A 17,589-nucleotide genomic window follows, 5' to 3' on the forward strand; every position below is an offset into this window, starting at 1 on the left:
TATATTTTTGGTCTGAGTGCTGTTCGTGGAAAGAAATTACCTCAAATGAACAGCTCTACGTCCAATATTATTCAATTGGGTTCTTCAGCTTGACCAAATGTCCTTGTAGAAAAAAATTCAGCATGCACTAGTTTCTCCTATATTTTTGGCTGATATTATATGAGTAAGCAAAAAAATAAATACAATTATATAATTGGGTTCCATATGGATCAGCCAAATAGCATCAGATTTTTACAGATACACCGCTAATATTAATATAGGAAACCAATTTTAGTCTTGTAAATTTTATTTACTGCTGATTGTATAAAAACAAATGGTGTACAGATAAAAAAAAAATGGTCATTTTTTTCAGGGGTGAAAAATTAAACTATTTTCTTTATAAACTTGTGTAAACTTAGGCTTAGTGTAATAATATGGCATGATATACAATTAATACATTCCATAAATCACAAGTAGCCTTTAAATACAGCCTTCTCCAGTGCATCGTCCATATTCATGTATTGTACATGAGAGGGGTAGTTGGTGCAGTCATACCGGCCACAAGTTCTAACGTACTCCAGAAAGTCTGGAATTCCAGGGTAGACCACATTATCTGCCAGCAATATGGAGCCTTCTTTCAGCAGGTGACATTCCTACAGAAGGAGAAAGTACAGTACATTACTAGATTATTCTGAGAAAGTCAAATTTAAACCATATGACTTCCAAAGTGAGTATTCACTGCCAATATGGGCACCAAATAATGACTGTGTGAAAAGGCTCATTAAGTTGCATTACCTCCAAAGCTAACAGATAGTACAAATCTGTAAATGAGGATTTACAAGAAGCAATGTAATCTGTAGAACATCAAGCCTTCATAATGATAGTCATATAAATGAGGTGCCAGTAAAGGTACCGTCACACTAAGCAACATCGCTAGCAACATCGCTGCTGAGGCACAACTTGCTAGCGATGTTGCTGTGTGCGACATCCAGCAACAACCTGGCCCCTGCTGTGAGGTCGTTGGTTGTTGCTGAATGTCCTGGGCCATTTTTTAGTTGTTGCTCTCCCGCTGTGAAGCACACATCGCTGTGTGTGACAGCGACAGAGCAACAACTAAATGTGCAGGCAGCAGGAGCCGGCTTCTGCGGACGCTGGTAACCACGGTAAACAGCGCGTAACCAAGAAGCCCTTTCCTTAGTTACCCGATATTTACCTTCGTTATCAGCGTCCGCCGCTCTCAGCTGTCAGTGCCGGCTCCCTGCTCTCTGCACACGTAGCCGGAGTACACATCGGGTAATTAACCCGATGTGTACTGTGGCTATGTGTGCAGAGAGCAGGGAACCGGCACTGGCAGCGTGAGAGCGGCGGACGCTGGTAACAAAGGTAAATATCGGGTAACCAAGGGAAGGGCATCTTGGTTACCCGATGTTTACCGTGGTTACCAGCGTCCACAGAAGCCGGCTCCCTGCTGCCTGCACACGTAGCAGAGTACACATCGGGTAATTAACCCGATGTGTACTGTGGCTAGGTGTGCAGGGAGCCAGCGCTAAGCGGTGTGCGCTGGTAACCAAGGTAAATATCGGGTTGGTTACCCGATATTTACCTTAGTTAGCAAGCGCAGCATGCTTCCACGTGTAGCGACGCTCCAGCGATCCCTGCCAGGTCAGGTTGCTGGTGGGATCGCTGGAGCGTCACTTAGTGTGACATCTCACCAGCGACCTCCTAGCAACTTACCAGCGATCCCTATCAGGTTGTATCGTTTTGGGATCGCTGGTAAGTTGTTTAGTGTGACTGGGCCTTAAGATAAGTATTTGTGACAGCGGCAGCACCAGGAGGTATGGGAGGCAGCGGACGGGAAGAGCCGGTCCACGTCTCAGACGGAGGGAGAGGTGAGGAGCCCGAGGAGACCGACGGCGCAGATGGAGGTAGAGCCGGATATCCCGCGGACGCCGGCGAGAGGGGAGCCAGCCTCGTGAACAAGATGGCGGCGGAGAAGACGCGAGGTGACTCACCTGCTCGCGGGCGGGAGCGGGACTGCAGCGAGCTGGCCGGGAGCGGGAGCCCTGGGACTGCGGGACCGGACAGGAGGTACATGTTCTCCCTGGACACGAGCTCCGGCGGTCACACGGAGATGTTGGAGATGCCGCCCCTCCCCCCTCTAGAGATCCTGGAGAGCGGTGGCGGTTGGAGCCCGTCGGCTCCTGTGGAACACTCACAGGGGGAGTCCGGTGCCATGACCTGGTGCGGCGGGAGTTGGGAGTGGGGGAGCCCCGACTGTGGGATGTTGGATGGTGGAGGGGGGGACTGGGGAGAGGCACAGAAGGAGGCTCGAGAGGCCAGGAGTGAGGCCCTGCAGCCTGCTATAATTCCCCAGCCTGTGTGGGATGACCCTGAATCTCCTAAAGATGCCCCCCTGTCCTCCCCACTGGGACCACCAATATTACAGAGTGGGTCTCTCACTCCCAGGCCCCAAAGAAGCCAGAACCTATTTGGAGATATAGGGTCAGGGAGCCCAGCCCCTGTGACACAGCTTAAAGGGACCTCCAGGACCCCACTGAGCTCGCCTGCTAGAGAATCTTCCAGGAAGGGAGCTCCGGAAACCCTGATTGTTGCACCCACACAGCCTCCATGTCCTCCAGCGGATTGGTGGGAATTTGTGCGTCAGCTTCCTACAAAAAAGGACTTCCAAGCACTTATCTCTGAAGTAAAAGACACCTGCAGGTCTGAAATAGCGGCGGTCCAACAGGATGTAGTCTCTATCTCCAAAAGAATAAACCAGCTGGAGACCGACCATAATGATGCTAGAACAACCATTCGCCACCTCCAGTCCCATACCTCCTCCCAAGCCGATGCCATAAGAGAGTTACAACGTCATATTGAAGATCTTGACAACAGAGGCAGACGCCACAATATAAGGGTCAGAGGTGTTCCTGAGGCCCAAATAATGGAGGACGTTACAAAAATCCTGCAGACCATATTTAACTCACTCCTCCAGCGTCCGCCTGATAGCCCAATTCCTATGGACAGAGCACACAGGGCCTTGCGCCCCAAAAATTTGACAGGGAACCCGAGAGACATTATCTGTCACATCGTGGACTTCCAACTTAAAGAGGAAATAATGTTCAGAGCACGACCGCCAAAACAAGCGATGTACCAAGATACTAAGATTCAACTGTTTCAGGATCTCTCATGGTTGACACTACAGCAGCGGAGGGCCCTCCGCCCATTACTGTCATCCCTAAAGGCCAATAATATCCTCTATAGATGGGGGTTCCCGTTCAGCCTATCTGCACGGCGGGGGGAGACGTCGGCCAACCTTCGGACCCCTGCAGACTTGGAGTCTTTTTGCCGGGCATTTGACCTTCCTGTCCCGGACCTACCAGATTGGACTTTGCCCCAACAGATACCGCAGCTTCCTCAGACCTGGCAACCAGCCACAGCAGCACGTAAACGGCGACCTAGAGGCCCAAGAGCGGAAAGACCTACCTGATTGCTTTTTCCCGTGATTTTACAGTCATATTTTGATCTCATATGGGAATCCCAGGGGGTCAACTGGTCTGCTTATATTGCTTCCCTTTTTCCTGGGACTTTCTCCTTCTTAAAAAATCCCGGGGGTGGGGGAGGTTTGGATCCCTAGACCGGTTTGTGAGGTTCCGCCACTCACCCTTCTGCAGAGTCGTACCAATTGATTTGCACTTTGGTTTATAGTGCAGGTTATATTTAGTGAGATACCCTTAACTTTGTATAAAAGTAAGTCGACTCTGCTGGTGGGGTAGTGGACTGTCGAGGTTGATTCCATACCCTTATTACATAATTGAAGAGTTTCTATTTTGTAGTAAAACATAGGTATGTTTTGGTTTACTCTTTATTGTTCTGGTTGTACTCACAGGTATGCAACTTACTATAGTAGAAGCGCTCTGTTTCAGAAGGGCCCAGGGAGTATATCTACCTTGCATAACAAGCGACAGTCTCAAATACTAGTCCTCACACTAGCTTACATTAAGGCGCCGGGATGGCTACGTTGATGAGCCTTAACGTGAAGGGGTTGAATTCTGATGTTAAGAGGAGGCTGGTTCTCCAGGAGATGCGAAAATCACTGGCGGATGTGGTGTTTCTGCAAGAGACACACTTCACAGAAAAAAGCTCTTTTAACTTTGCCCGCCATTAGTTTCCTCAATCCTTTTCGGCTACAAACACAAAAAAGAAAGCTGGGGTGGCTATACTAATTTCTCGCACTTGCCCACTCCAAGTGAGTAAGTGGGAGGCAGATCCCTCGGGTCGTTACCTGATCATCCAGGGCACGCTGAATGGGATGAAATTAATCCTATGTAACCTCTATGCCCCAAACTCTAATCAGAATAGATTTGTTTCCTCGGTCCTTTCACGCCTCCCGTCAGACCGGGGGGTCATTCACATTATAGGGGGGACTTTAATATGGTGTTTTCACACAGAGCTGATAAAATGCTAGCACCCTCACACTCCACAAGCCCATGTAAATCATCTAATCTGTCTATGGGATTTCGCAAATTGATCCATAAATACCAACTATTTGATCTGTGGAGAATTGATAACCCGACAGCAAGACAATACACCTTCTTCTCACACCCTCATTACTCTCATAGCCGAATCAATTATTTCTTTGGTAATGTTCTCACTCTTAGAACACTCCGACAAGCACAAATAGGCAGTATCACGTGGTCAGACCATGCCCCTTTATTACTACACCTTAATTTAACAAATGTTCCCTCAAAAAGAACCCACTGGAGACTAAATGAATCCCTACTCACCAACCCTACTTCTCGAGAATCTATCCGTAAGGCTATACAGAATTACTTTGAGGAGAATTCTCAGACCCCTCCATCCTTCCCAGTGATATGGGAAGCCCACAAGGCGGTTATTAGAGGGGAGTGCATAGCCATTTCTTCCAAGCTCAAAAAGGACTCACAGCTACTTTATCATCAATGTGAAATAGACCTCCGATCAGCGGAGGAACGCCTTTGCACCCACCCCTCTAAGACTCGCCTGAAAGCGGTAATAGACCTTAGAACTAAATTAAAAGAGATATCACACGGGAAAATAGAAAAGCTCCTACGTTACTCACGCCAGAAGTATTATGAGTATGGCAATAAACCACATACGATGCTGGCCAGAAGGCTTCGGGACCAAACGATAACTTCCGCCCCCTGCGCCATAAAGGATACTTTGGGCACCCCTCATTATGATCCCACAAAAATCGCACAACTCTTCCACGCATACTACACATCCTTGTACTCTATCCCTCCGTCATTATCAATGTCCCACCCAGGTAGAACAACAATATTGAATGATTATTTGACTGACTGTCACCTTCCAAAACTGTCCCGGGAGGCTCTGGAGGATCTTAACCGAGAAATAGTCCCAGACGAGATCCATCAGACCATTAAAGACCTCCCAAACCACAAAGCTCCGGGCCTGGATGGGTTTACTTACCTATATTATAAAACCTTCCTGGGAGAACTGTCACCTCATTTGACTCATCTTTTCAATCTTTTTATGAAGGGTGAGGACATCCCAAATACTTTTTTACACTCTTACATAACTGTCATCCCTAAAGCGGGTAGGGACCCCATGGAATATGCGAGCTATCGCCCTATCAGTCTCTTAAATTCTGATCTCAAAATATTCACCAAACTGTTGGCGGACCGCCTAAATAATTGGCTTCCACAGCTGGTCCATAAAGACCAAGTAGGTTTCGTTCGCTATCGACAGGCGGGGGACAACACCCAAAGGATCTTAGATATGGTGGAAGTGGTGAATAGGGAAGGAGTGGAAGCACTTCCTCTGGGACTAGACGCGGAGAGAAGGCTTTCGATAGGCTGGATTAGTCCTTCATGTTTTCTGTGTTGGACCACTTCGGCCTGTCGGGACCATTTGTCTCAGTCCTGCGGGGCTTGTATTCTCTCCCTGCGGTGACAATTCGCCTCCCTCATGCACACTCAAATCCCCTGCCCATCTGTAATGGAACTAGGCAGGGCTGTCCTCTGTCCCCTTTGCTATATGTCCTAAGCATTGAACCACTGGCAGCACATATTCGACTCAATCCGGACATTATGGGGGTCAAGGTTCGGGATAAATCCTTTAAAGTGGCCCTATTTGCAGACGACGTCCTGTTGTCCCTGACTAATCCCGTCATTTCCCTACCAAACTTACACGCAGTACTAACTCAATACGCTAGACTCTCGGGTTATAAACTTAACTCCGACAAAACAGAGGCCTTGCCGCTCAACATCCCAGAAACTAAATTACAGACCCTCAAACAAAACTTGAAGTACTCTTGGTGTTCAGATTCCCTAAGATATTTAGGAGTCAAAATAACCCCCAGTTATAAAACATTATACCAAGCCAATTTCCCGCCCCTGATACGCGAAGTGGAAAATAGTCTGAAAAAATGGTCATCATTACAGATCTCTTTTTTGGGTAAAATCGCTACAATTAAAATGTCAGTTATCCCTAAATTTCTGTATCTGTTTGAAACACTCCCGGTGCGGGTTCCCCTGGGGGTACTGAAAAAAGTCCAATCAAAACTCTTGCAATTTATATGGCACTCAGGAAGGCACCGCATCCCAGACTCAGTACTATATGCACCACGTACAAAGGGGGGCTTGTCGTGTCCGAATCTTAAACTTTATTACTATGCCGCACACCTGCGCAGCCTGGCGTCATGGACGACCCTGCCGGCTTTTAACAAGTGGACGGAGATAGAGAAGCTTTGGATGGCACCTTTCCACCCCAGCTCTCTAATATGGGGACGCCCTAGTGAAACCCCCTCCAGAGACCTCCTAGGCTCGATGGCATTTACAAGAGAGGTGTGGCGAGAGTGTAGAATGAAGTTCCAGCTGGCCTCACAGTCTTCCCTATTGACCCCTTTTTTGTTCACACCACACTTGACAAAGGGCATGAATCCGGGGGTGACGGGGCAGTGGGCGAAGGCGGGCCTCTACTGTTTTCGGGATGTGGTCAACCCGGCTACGCTGAAATTGAAGCCATTTTCAGAATTACGATATCAATATAACTTACCTCTCCATCTATATTCCTCATATCAACAGGTATCACATTTTTTCACAGACATTATGGGACAGACGGCGGTGCGGCGTCCCACAGCATTCGAAACCCTTTGTTCTGGCAGGACCTTGACCAGGGGACTGATCTCGGCCATTTATAACATTCTGATAATCGGGGACTCACCGGAGGCACTGAAGCATTCATACATGAAGAGATGGGAGGGATGGGTTGGACGCCCCCTTTCAGACGCACTCTGGTCAGTACTATGGGCTAGGACATTTCGGTCCTCAATTAGCACTCTTTATAAGGAAAACCAAGTAAAGATCCTCATGACATGGTACCACACACCAGAACTCCTTCACAAATTTAACCGTACCTATCCAGACGTGTGTTGGAGATGTGGCCTTGGGGGAGCATCTCAATACCATATATTCTGGACATGCCCGACCATCGATGGCTTCTGGGAGGAGGTAGAGTCCCTGATTGGCAGATTAGTAGGTGGTAATGTGACCAGAGATCCGGTAGTGTATTTGCTGAATGCCCTCCCACCGTCTTTAAGCAAACCTGAACTAAAGCTTTTACTCCATGTCCTTACTGCGGCCAAGTGTCTAATTTCACTGTTCTGGAGAAGGGTAGCCCCGCCCTCTGTCTCAGACCTATATGCCAGAATAAAACATGTCAGGAATATGGAAAAGCTCACAGCCCAGCTCCATAATACAATGGATAAGTTCACGGTGACATGGTCTCTTTGGGATGCCCTTGTGGACACTTATTAGATGTAGGGTCGGATATAGGATTGGAGTGACTGATACTCGTGATTTAGACCGGTTTCAAGTGTTGCGAGAATTTTTTTTTTTCCCTAGGCCCTCCTTGACCGAGCCCCGATATCTCCCTCCTAGGGGCCTGTAACAAGAGTGCACCTTCCACCTTCTATTTGACAATTAGAGTGTTAATGATATAGCCCATCTGTAAGCATACTTGTGAAATGGTACATCTATTCATGTAATTGCATGTCTGTGTGTTTTTCTTTTCCTTTCTGTTGTAAAACATGTTTAAAAAACCTTTTTCAAAATAAAAAGTTGAATAAAAAAAAAAAAGATAAGTATTTGTTGTTTAGTAATAGCACAGTATGTACCAAATTAAACAATCACTGGCACGATTATATCAATTTGATTAAATTATTGTTATGGATTTGAGCCTCAAAAGTATCCAATGCATGCCTGGAAGATTAGTGTTAATATTGAAAATGTGGCTATTACCTGTCAGTAACTTACCTCCAGCAATTTAGTGTCAGGGGTGTATTGCTCCTTTGCATGATCTAGAAACACGAAGTCCACAGTATCCACATTATATTTCTCCTTTAGTTGGGGGATGACCGTTCCTGTGGCACCTTCAAGAACCTTCACCTGGACAAAATAAATAAGAACGAGAGGAGTCCTGACAAACATTCCCTCAAAATTTGGAATGAATAATGCTAGAAGCAAAAAAGAACAATCTATAAATTACAATTAAGCAAATGACTGATGGATTAACAAAAAAACCTGAATAATTTAATATTCTGTTGAACATGCATGGGGTCATGTTGTGGTTTTAAAGGGACTCTCAGTTGTCATGCTAGGTATGGGGAAGTAGCAAATGAATGGCGAAAGGTAATGGAAGGGGACCCCTATGTCTAGGGAAGGGAGAGATGGTGACCTCTGACCAAATCTATTGCTGGTCCCTGGGTTCCGGATACCTGACTCTAGGCATCCCTAGGGAAATGGGTGGGATGAGCTCTTCGTCAACCCCACCAAATGCTAAAGGAAGACACAAGGAGGACACACAGGGGGAAAAAGTATGAACTATTTATCCACAGATGACTTAGGTAGAAGTTCAGCTTCAGCAACGATGCTACATATGAGACCAAGCCACCTGCTCGCTACCTGAACGAGAATGTACTGAATAATATCACCAAAATAAGTAGGTGGGAAGGTGCACTTAAATGGTTGGCCACGCCACGCTGCACTGAGCGCCTGTACTTGGTTTGTATAGTCACTTTGTACTGACAGTCTTTTTAAAGGGAGCCAATCACCAGGATTTTTGTGTATAACCTAAAGCCAGTGCTATACTGGCACTATCAGGCTGATTCTATATATACCTGTAGTGGTCAGCTCGGATGTTTAGGTTTTGAAATCCAAAAAAGTAAAATTTATAAAATTAGCTGTTTGTTGAGTGACAACAACAAAGGAGCAGATCATATATTCATAGTTATCCCCTCTCCCTGTTAGAATTAGCATAAGTATTACACAAACAATTCACTTTGTCTGTTGCAGGACCTGTGTGAGGTCATACCATGTGACCTGATATCTTACTTTGCTGATTGAGGCCTCGCCCCTTCTGGTCACATGGGTACGACCTCACACAGGTCCTGAAAGAGATAAAGTGAATAGTTTGTATAATACTTATGCTAATTCTAACAGGGGGAGGGGATAACTATGAATATATGATCTGCTCCTTTGCTGCTGTCACTCAACAAGCTGCTAATTTTATAAACTTTTCTTTTTTGGATATCAAAACCTAAACATCCGAGCTGACCACTACAGGTATGTAGAGAATCAGCCTGATAGTGCCAGTATAGCACTGGCTTTAGGTTATATAGGAAAATCCTGGTGATTGATTTCCTTTAACCACTTAAAAAGCACCAATACATATTAAAAAGTATTAAGGGGCCTTATTCCTACTGAACAGCAATGAAAAATAAGGGAGAATCACCCGCTCTTCCGTGGCCAAAAATCCTGCGGGTGACAGCTGTATATGACCAGTTTTAGGAACGATCAGGGCAGATTAAAGGCCGCTTTACACGCAGCGGCATCGCTAAAGCGATGTCGTTGGGGTCACGGAATTCGTGACGCACATCCGGCCTCGTTAGCGATGTCGTTGCGTGTGACACCTACGTGTGATCAAAAAAGGTCGCAAAATCCTTCAAAATCGTTTATCGTTGACATGTTCCCCTATTCCCAAATATCGTTGCAACTGCAGGTATGATGTTCGTCGTTCCTGCGGCAGCACACATCGCTATGTGTGACACCGCAGGAACGAGGAACCTCACCTTACCTGCGGCCGCCGGCAATGAGGAAGGAAGGAGGTGGGCGGGATGTTCATCCCGCTCATCTCCGCCCCTCCACTTCGATTAAGTGGCCGCTTAGTGACGTCGCTGTGACGCCGAACAAACTGCCGCCTTAGAAAGGAGGCGGCTCGCCGGTCACAGCGACGTCGCTAGGCAGGTAAGTAGTGTGACTGGTCCGCGCGATTTTGTGTGCCACAAGCAGCGATTTGCCCGTGACGCACAAACGATAGGGGCGGGTACGCACACTAGCGATCTCGCAAGCGAGATCGCAGCAAGTAAAGCGGCCTTAAGGGGAATCTATCACCAGATTTTGCTACTTCATGTGCGAGCGGCATAATGTAGAGACCGAGACCCTGATTCCAGCGATGTGTCAGTTACTGAGCTCTTTGCTATCATTTTGATAAAAGCAATGTTTTCTCTGCTGCAGATCTAGCAGTTATACAGAGCTCATGAATATCCTGGACTACCTGCCAGCAGACAAAGTAGTCCTCTAATGATAATTTACTGCTAATTAATAAGTGATTGTATCAAAACTACACTAAGCAGCCCAGTAAGTAACAATTTGCTGGAATCAGAATCTCTGCCCATATATCATACTGCTTTCAGATTAGATGGCAAAAACCTGGTGACAGATTCCCTTTAAAGGGTTGTTTGAGCAAGCAGTTGTTTCATCTTCAAGACCACATGGCCACTCATAATGGTCATGAGGTTTTTCAGGTGAAACAGCTGTTTTGTTGTGATTGTGCAGGAAAACACTGGAAAGATCACATCAGCACAGGGTTGTGGCAGCAGGACCACTGTGTGTGAATGAAGCCTTACATACACTTCATACCAGCTAACATATCCACCTGATCCTGTAATCCAGCAAAGTCAACCATCTGCTTTGCTACAGCTGCATGAACTGGGTCCAGCTCTATGGTAAAGACACGCGCTTCAGGCCGCAGCAAGCGAGCTATCCGGGTAGCAGAATATCCACAATATGTGCCCAGCTCTAGTATTACAGAAGGGTCTCTCTCTTTCACTACTTCATCAACAATCAAGCCTGGAGATGGAAAAGAGAATATGTAAGGTCTTCAAGCAATGATGGACGCATCGGCTGGCTGCAAACCTCAAAACAATTTAGTCAAGAAAAGTAGTGAATGCGTATTACTTTTAAAGTGGATCTGTCGCCAGATTTCATAATGCAAATCACATACATTATTAAATAGATCTATTGGATCTGATGAGGCTGGTGTTCTTATGTTAAAAAGCCAAGTTACAATGGCTGTATAAGGGTACCGTCACACTTTAGCGACGCAGCAGCGATCCCACCAGCGATCTGACCTGGTCAGGATCACTGCTGCGTCGCTACATTGTCGCTGGTGAGCTGTCAAACAGGCAGATCTCACCAGCGACCAGTGACCAGCCCCCAGCCAGCAGCGACATGCAAGCGACGCTGCACTTGCACGGAGCCGGCGTCTAGAAGCTGCGGACACTGGTAACTAAGGTAAACATCGGGTATGGTTACCCGATGTTTACCTTAGTTACCAGCGCACACCGCTTAGCTTAGCGTGTGCAGGGAGCAGGAGCCGGCACTGGCAGCGTGAGAGCTGCAGACGCTGGTAACGAAGGTAAATATCGGGTAACCACCTTGGTTACCCGATGTTTAGCTTGGTTACAACTTACCGCAGGCTGTCAGACGCCGGCTCCTGCTCCCTGCACATTCAGGATTGTTGCTCTCTCGCTGTCACACACAGCGATGTGTGCTTATCAGCGGGGGAGCAACAATAAAAAAACGAACCAGGGCTGTGTGTAACGAGCAGCGATCTCACAGCAGGGGCCAGATCGCTGCTCAGTGTAAAGGTCCAGTCACACTAAACAACTTACCAGCGATCCCAACAACGATAGGGATCGCTGGTAAGTTGCTAGGAGGTTGCTGGTGAGATGTCACACTGCGACGCTCCAGCGATCCCACCAGCAAGCTGACCTGGCAGGGATCGCTGGAGCGTTGCTAAGCGAGTTGCTGGTGAGCTCACCAGCAACCAGTGACCAGCCCCCAGCGCCGCGTGGAAGATGCTGCGCTTGGTAACTAAGGTAAATATCGGGTAACCAACCCGATATTTACCTTGGTTACCAGCGCACGCAGCTACACGTGCAGAGAGCAGGGATCAGCGCACACTGAGCACTGGCTCCCTGCTCTCCTAGTTACAGCACACATCGGGTTAATTACCCGATGTGTGCTGCAGCTAAATGTGCACAGAGCAGGGAGCAGCGCACAATGCTTAGCGCTGGCTCCCTGCTCTCCTAGCTACAGCACACATCGGGTTAATTAACCCGATGTGTCCTGCAGCTACATGTGCACAGAGCAGGAGCCGGCACTGACAGTGAGAGCGGCGGAGGCTGGTAACAAAGGTAAATATCGGGTAACCAAGGACAGGGCTTCTTGGTTACCCGATGTTTACTGTGGTTACCAGCCTCCGCAGAAGCCGCCTCCTGCTGCCTGCACATTTAGTTGTTGCTGTCTCGCTGTCACACACAGCGATGTGTGCTTCACAGCGGGACAGCAACAACTAAAAAATGGCCCAGGACATTCAGCAACAACCAACGACCTCACAGCAGGGGCCAGGTTGTTGCTGGATGTCACACACAGCGACATCACTAGCAACATCGCTGCTACGTCACAAAAGTTGTTCGTTAGCAGCGATGTTGCTAGCGATGTTGCTTAGTGTGACGGGGCCTTTACACACAGCGAAATCGCTAATGAGGTCACAAAAACCGTGACTCAGCAGCGATCTCAGTAGCGATCTCGCTGTGTGTGAAGTACCCCTAATTCCTCCAATTACAGCTGCAGCTAAGCTCATAAAACACTCATTTTGTTATCAGGCAGTGAAACGATGAGAGAGTACAGCAACAAAGCAAATACATCAGTATCATTGGGTCTAAGATCTATTTGATAATATATGCAGTTATTATTGTTAAATCAATTGACTTTAAAGGAAATATATAATGTTCTGTTAAGCGATACCTTACATGAAATACTACCACTAACCGCATGACACATCTACTGAACATATTCATGTAAAAATGTAATGGCCATAGAAAAAAGCAATCGCCTAGCCAAAATTATAAGCCATTATAAGGCCGCATGCACACTATTGTATTTGGCATCCATACAGAGATCCAAATGGAGATCCAAATATGGCTCTTGTTTCTCGTATCTTTGTGTTTGAAGAATTTGTGTCTATAAAAAAAAAATCTTGCATAAACTTATACATTATTGATTCTAGGAGGAAGTCTGGTGCATCATGGAGGCACCATATGCTGGAGTGCTGTATAGAGCTAATCTGTGGAATGTCAGGTGCATGAGACCTAAGTGGAGGCTCCAGCATACAGAATCACATAATATGGTTTTATTGCAACTCCTGCACTCAGTAGTAGAATTCACAATCACAGCATATTGTGTGGGATTTAGGCTCTGTTCACACCTGCTTTATGGCTTCTATTTATAGACTGCTGTAACACCTCTGATTAGTAATGAGCGAGCACTACGAGGCTTAGGTGCTTGGTACTTGATAAGAGCAGGTGGATGCTCGGATGAGCCTGACTGGAACACCCTAGTATGATGAAAGTCAGTAAGGAACTGAAGCATTTTTCCAGTCGTTCCCCATTGACTTCCATTATACTCGGGTGCTCGAGTCATGTCCCGCCGAGCATCCAACTGCTCCTATAGGGTACCGAGCACCCAATCATGGTAGTGCTCGCTCATCACTATATCTGATGCATGACAGACACCACTGGTTCCCATTGGACGCCATAGACCCATGAGGTCTGTTAGGTTTCGCCAAAGTATCCAACATTTTCATGTGAAAAATACCACTGTATGCAGCAATGTATTTTCTTATAAAAATGTAAAGATTCTGCAATGAAAATCCCTAACTGATCCACTGATGGAGGTGAACACAGTCTTTTTATTGAAGTGTAATACAATAGCAGGGCACAACGGTGCTTTGCCAATCTGTTTTTTTACTGACAACAAGTAATACTGTACATTAGAGGAAAATAGACAGCAGGATTTACAGTTTATTTTGGATTTCTCACCTTTTTCATCTCCGACATTCATGGCCCATTCTACATCTCTGCAGTATTTATCTATGGTATCCACTACACTCTGGGGATTTCCACGCTCTGAATTCTCCAGGACAAAGCTCAACATCCTCTGCTCCTTCAAGTCTTCTTCCATTGTGCATGAAATAGACTGTAATGTGACCTGAGCAAATCTCCAATCAGAAATGGTGGAACAATTTCACAAATCTTAACAATACAGTGGAACCTTGGATTACGAGCATAATTTGTTCCGGGAGTGTGCTCTTAAACCAAGTTACTCTTATATCAAAGCGAATTTTCCTAAGTCAATTCTTTGATTATGTGAGAACGGCTGCACCCAGTAATCTAAGTGATACACCGCTAGATTCAGAATCTCCTTGCCTACACTATGTTAATGCCAAATGAGATAGCAAAAACCTGCTAACATATTTCCTATAAGTAAGAAAATAAAATTGTTCACGAACGTGGAGAACCTCTTTAAATTCAAGTGAGCATTAGTTTTCACTAGGGGACATTTATTTATTCTCCCCGTATGACTGTGACCAATCATAAGTAGGCAGCAACACTCAAAGGAGAAAAAAACAACCCCCATAATAACTTAGGTCTAGTTTATCAGTGTGTGAGATGTGTAAAGACGGACAGCCTGATCTGGTCTAACCTCCTTTCCACCCAGTAAAAACTCCGAAAGATTAGGTACCGAATACTTTGATTGCTAACATCTCCACAACAAAGAGGCAAAATAAAAAAAGTTATGTGTCCCATTTAACATAAGAAAACTGTTGAAACTAAGGTTCTCTTTAATTAAGCCGTATTCATTGATTGTTTCTTCTTATAAAGTGATGACATAATGCAAGACTTCAGCAGATGTTGAACCTCTGATTATTTCATTGACCTTGAGAACTAAGTGGTCACTGGACTCCTTAGGCTCTGTGCTCACAGGAGAAAATACCTGAAGATTTTGCTGTGGAAATCCTGTGGATTTTCTAGATTTTTCAGATAAATCCGCAGGTTTGCACAAGTTCAGAGACTCACCATGTTATCTTATGTGATTTGGTGTGTGCTGTTTATATGCTGCAGATTTTTCTCCTGCGGAAAATGCTGTGGAATTTCCGCTGCCGCAAAGGATGGATCTCCTGCCTTTCAACTATGGAGATACAGGGGGGAAAATCCGCAGTACAAGCGCACGAATTCCGCACATTTTCCGTAGGTTTTCCACAGCAATTCCGCATGAAATCCGCAATAACGGATAGCTGCAGATTCCCGGGAGCTGCTGGGTGACCCTGCGGAAATACCTGCAGAAAATTCCGCAGGTATTTTCTTCCACGGGCACATAGGCCTACAGCACAGTCTCATTCAGATGACTTTTCAAGTTCCCCTAGTCTGGACGGAGGCTCAATGATGTGTGTAGGAAAAATGTATATGGTTATGCATGTAGTCTTTTTGCAGACTCTTGGTTAAGGAATGTATGGATGCGGGAAATATATATACTGTGCCCGATGACCGGTATCCGATGACCTGTGCCCCATGACCTGTGCCTGATGACCTGTGGCCGATGACCTGTGCCCGATGACCTGTACCTGATGACCTGTGCCTGATGTCCCTTGTCTGGCGACCTGAGCCTGAGGGTACAGGCCGGAAGCCCCGAACCTGCTTGTAACCTTCCTGCTCGTTCCCTGTTTGTTCCTCTTGTTTTTAGGACTAGTGGGTGTTGAAGAGGTGGACTTCCCCGAGAAGTAAATATTCTAGCAATATAACATTAAAATGGGAATGCCCCTTTAAAAAAAGTGGTGAAGCATTCCACTGCTCTTCACAAGAAGTTCTGTTTTGCACTAATGTTTCAATTTGTAGCCAGTATAATTCTCATGGCATGCCTGAAATACCATTGAAGAAGCCGCTTATTTCCAAGATCCAGCTTTATACCTTGACAAATCTCACAAGCTCACATACAGAAATGTTTGCACTGTGCATCTACTATACTAAGGACAATACTAAGGACCAGGGTGCACTCACTGTGAGTGGAATAAAGGCGATTTCAGCAGCTAAATAGGAAAGGATTCTTTACAGTTAGAGCAGTCAGATTGTGGAATGCCCTACCACAAGAGGTAGTAATGGCAGACACGATAACAGCTTTTAATACAGGGCTGGATGATTTCCTCAGTACACACAACATTGTCGGTTATACATTTTGTCATTAAATAATTTATAATTGGTGGAGGAAGGTTGAATTAGATGGACCTAGGTCTTTTTTCAACTTGCGTAACTATGTAACTATCTAGCTTTATACATGACCTGCTAAGCATTTATTCAATGTAAGATACAAAGAATCACCTGAAATGACTATTTTAGGTGTGCTAAATGACTGTGAATGGTTGCTGAACATGAAGAAATCAAGTGTTGCCCCTTCTCAACAAGGTTAATTGCTAAAATCAAAAGTAAATATCTGCTATACGTATGTAAAATGTATATAGTAATATATCCTATATAGCGGCATTCTCAGTCATTCAAGCGCATTTTTACTTTTTTGAACTTATAAACCACAAACTCATTATTATTGCCACAAAACTGCCATGTATATACAGTATATAGTCCAAAGCCCCCCAGTACTCACACCCACAATGAAAAGGTCTTCTCACATGAATCCAGGAAGCAGTGATAGACCTGAAACACTGATATACGATTGTCGTGTCAAATTTCACCCCCCTCACTGGGTGTAGCCTCCTTAGAAGTGTAATATTTTTTAGGACCTGAGGCACAGAATAGCCTCCTCCTCCACTGTAAGCTGTTAGGTAATTCCAGCAGCAGGCGCAGGCAATACCAGTCTGACCTACATATATCATTAGATCTCCATCTAACTCAAATTAAAAGGAAGCTCCTTGTGTAAGTATATTTTACTTCCAAAAGGCACTATAAAGCAGATTTCTAGCCTAAAGCCATGTGCACATGTTGACTATTTAGTGAGTTTTTCACTTCAGTATTTGGAAGTCAAAACCAGAAGTGGAACAATAGAGGACAAGTATAATAGAAACATGTCACCACTTCTGTATTTCTTACCCACTACTGGTTTTGGCTCACATATACTGAAGTAAAAAACTCACACTCACTGTCAACACATTAAGTATTGGCTGCAGACATATTTGCACAATAAACATGTCTCTTGGCAGAAAATTGCATGTTTTTGCTGCATTTTTTTTCCAATTGATTGGAAATAAATCTCTGAAAGAATTGACACACTGTAGATTTGAGCAGCGTATGCAGGGCTGGCATCAGAATCCAGAGCCCTTGGGCAAGTGCTGGGGCCCTGGACAGTCAGGGGGCCCCACTCGCCATCGTCAGGGGCGATGATCAGTTCAGCTGCCTCAGGGAACACAAACTTCCTTGCT

The 17,589-nt window shown here is 45.6% G+C and overlaps 1 protein-coding gene across 2 annotated transcripts; it reads right to left on the reverse strand.

The window, feature by feature from the left end:
• Nucleotides 1-280: 280 nt before the first annotated feature.
• Nucleotides 281-16,916, reverse strand: LOC142298494 (catechol O-methyltransferase-like). Of its 2 annotated transcripts, none has more exons than XM_075341768.1 (5): nt 16,818-16,916; nt 14,204-14,372; nt 10,975-11,168; nt 8,295-8,426; nt 281-632 (listed from the first exon to the last, which is right to left on the reverse strand). In XM_075341768.1, the coding sequence occupies exons 2-5, from the start codon at nt 14,343-14,345 to the stop codon at nt 447-449; spliced, it is 654 nt and encodes a 217-aa protein (XP_075197883.1). In that variant the 5' UTR covers nt 14,346-14,372; nt 16,818-16,916; the 3' UTR covers nt 281-446. The 2 variants fall into 2 exon arrangements, with proteins under 2 accessions (XP_075197883.1, XP_075197884.1); XM_075341769.1 differs by having other exon boundaries at nt 16,824-16,888.
• Nucleotides 16,917-17,589: the final 673 nt, after the last annotated feature.

This window comes from Anomaloglossus baeobatrachus, chromosome 1 (assembly GCF_048569485.1).
Source record: "Anomaloglossus baeobatrachus isolate aAnoBae1 chromosome 1, aAnoBae1.hap1, whole genome shotgun sequence".
NCBI lineage: Eukaryota > Metazoa > Chordata > Amphibia > Anura > Aromobatidae > Anomaloglossus > Anomaloglossus baeobatrachus.

Bases quoted from the DNA above. Each gene is read 5' to 3' on its own strand.
- LOC142298494 (XM_075341768.1), bottom strand. From the start codon at position 14,345: ATGGAAGAAGACTTGAAGGAGCAGAGGATGTTGAGCTTTGTCCTGGAG. The intron at 11,169-14,203 runs GTGAGAAATCCA...TTCCATCTCCAG, and splicing joins GAATGTCGGAGATGAAAAAG to GCTTGATTGTTGATGAAGTA. The intron at 8,427-10,974 runs GTGGATATGTTA...TATTTTGTCCAG, and splicing joins TTGCTGGATTACAGGATCAG to GTGAAGGTTCTTGAAGGTGC.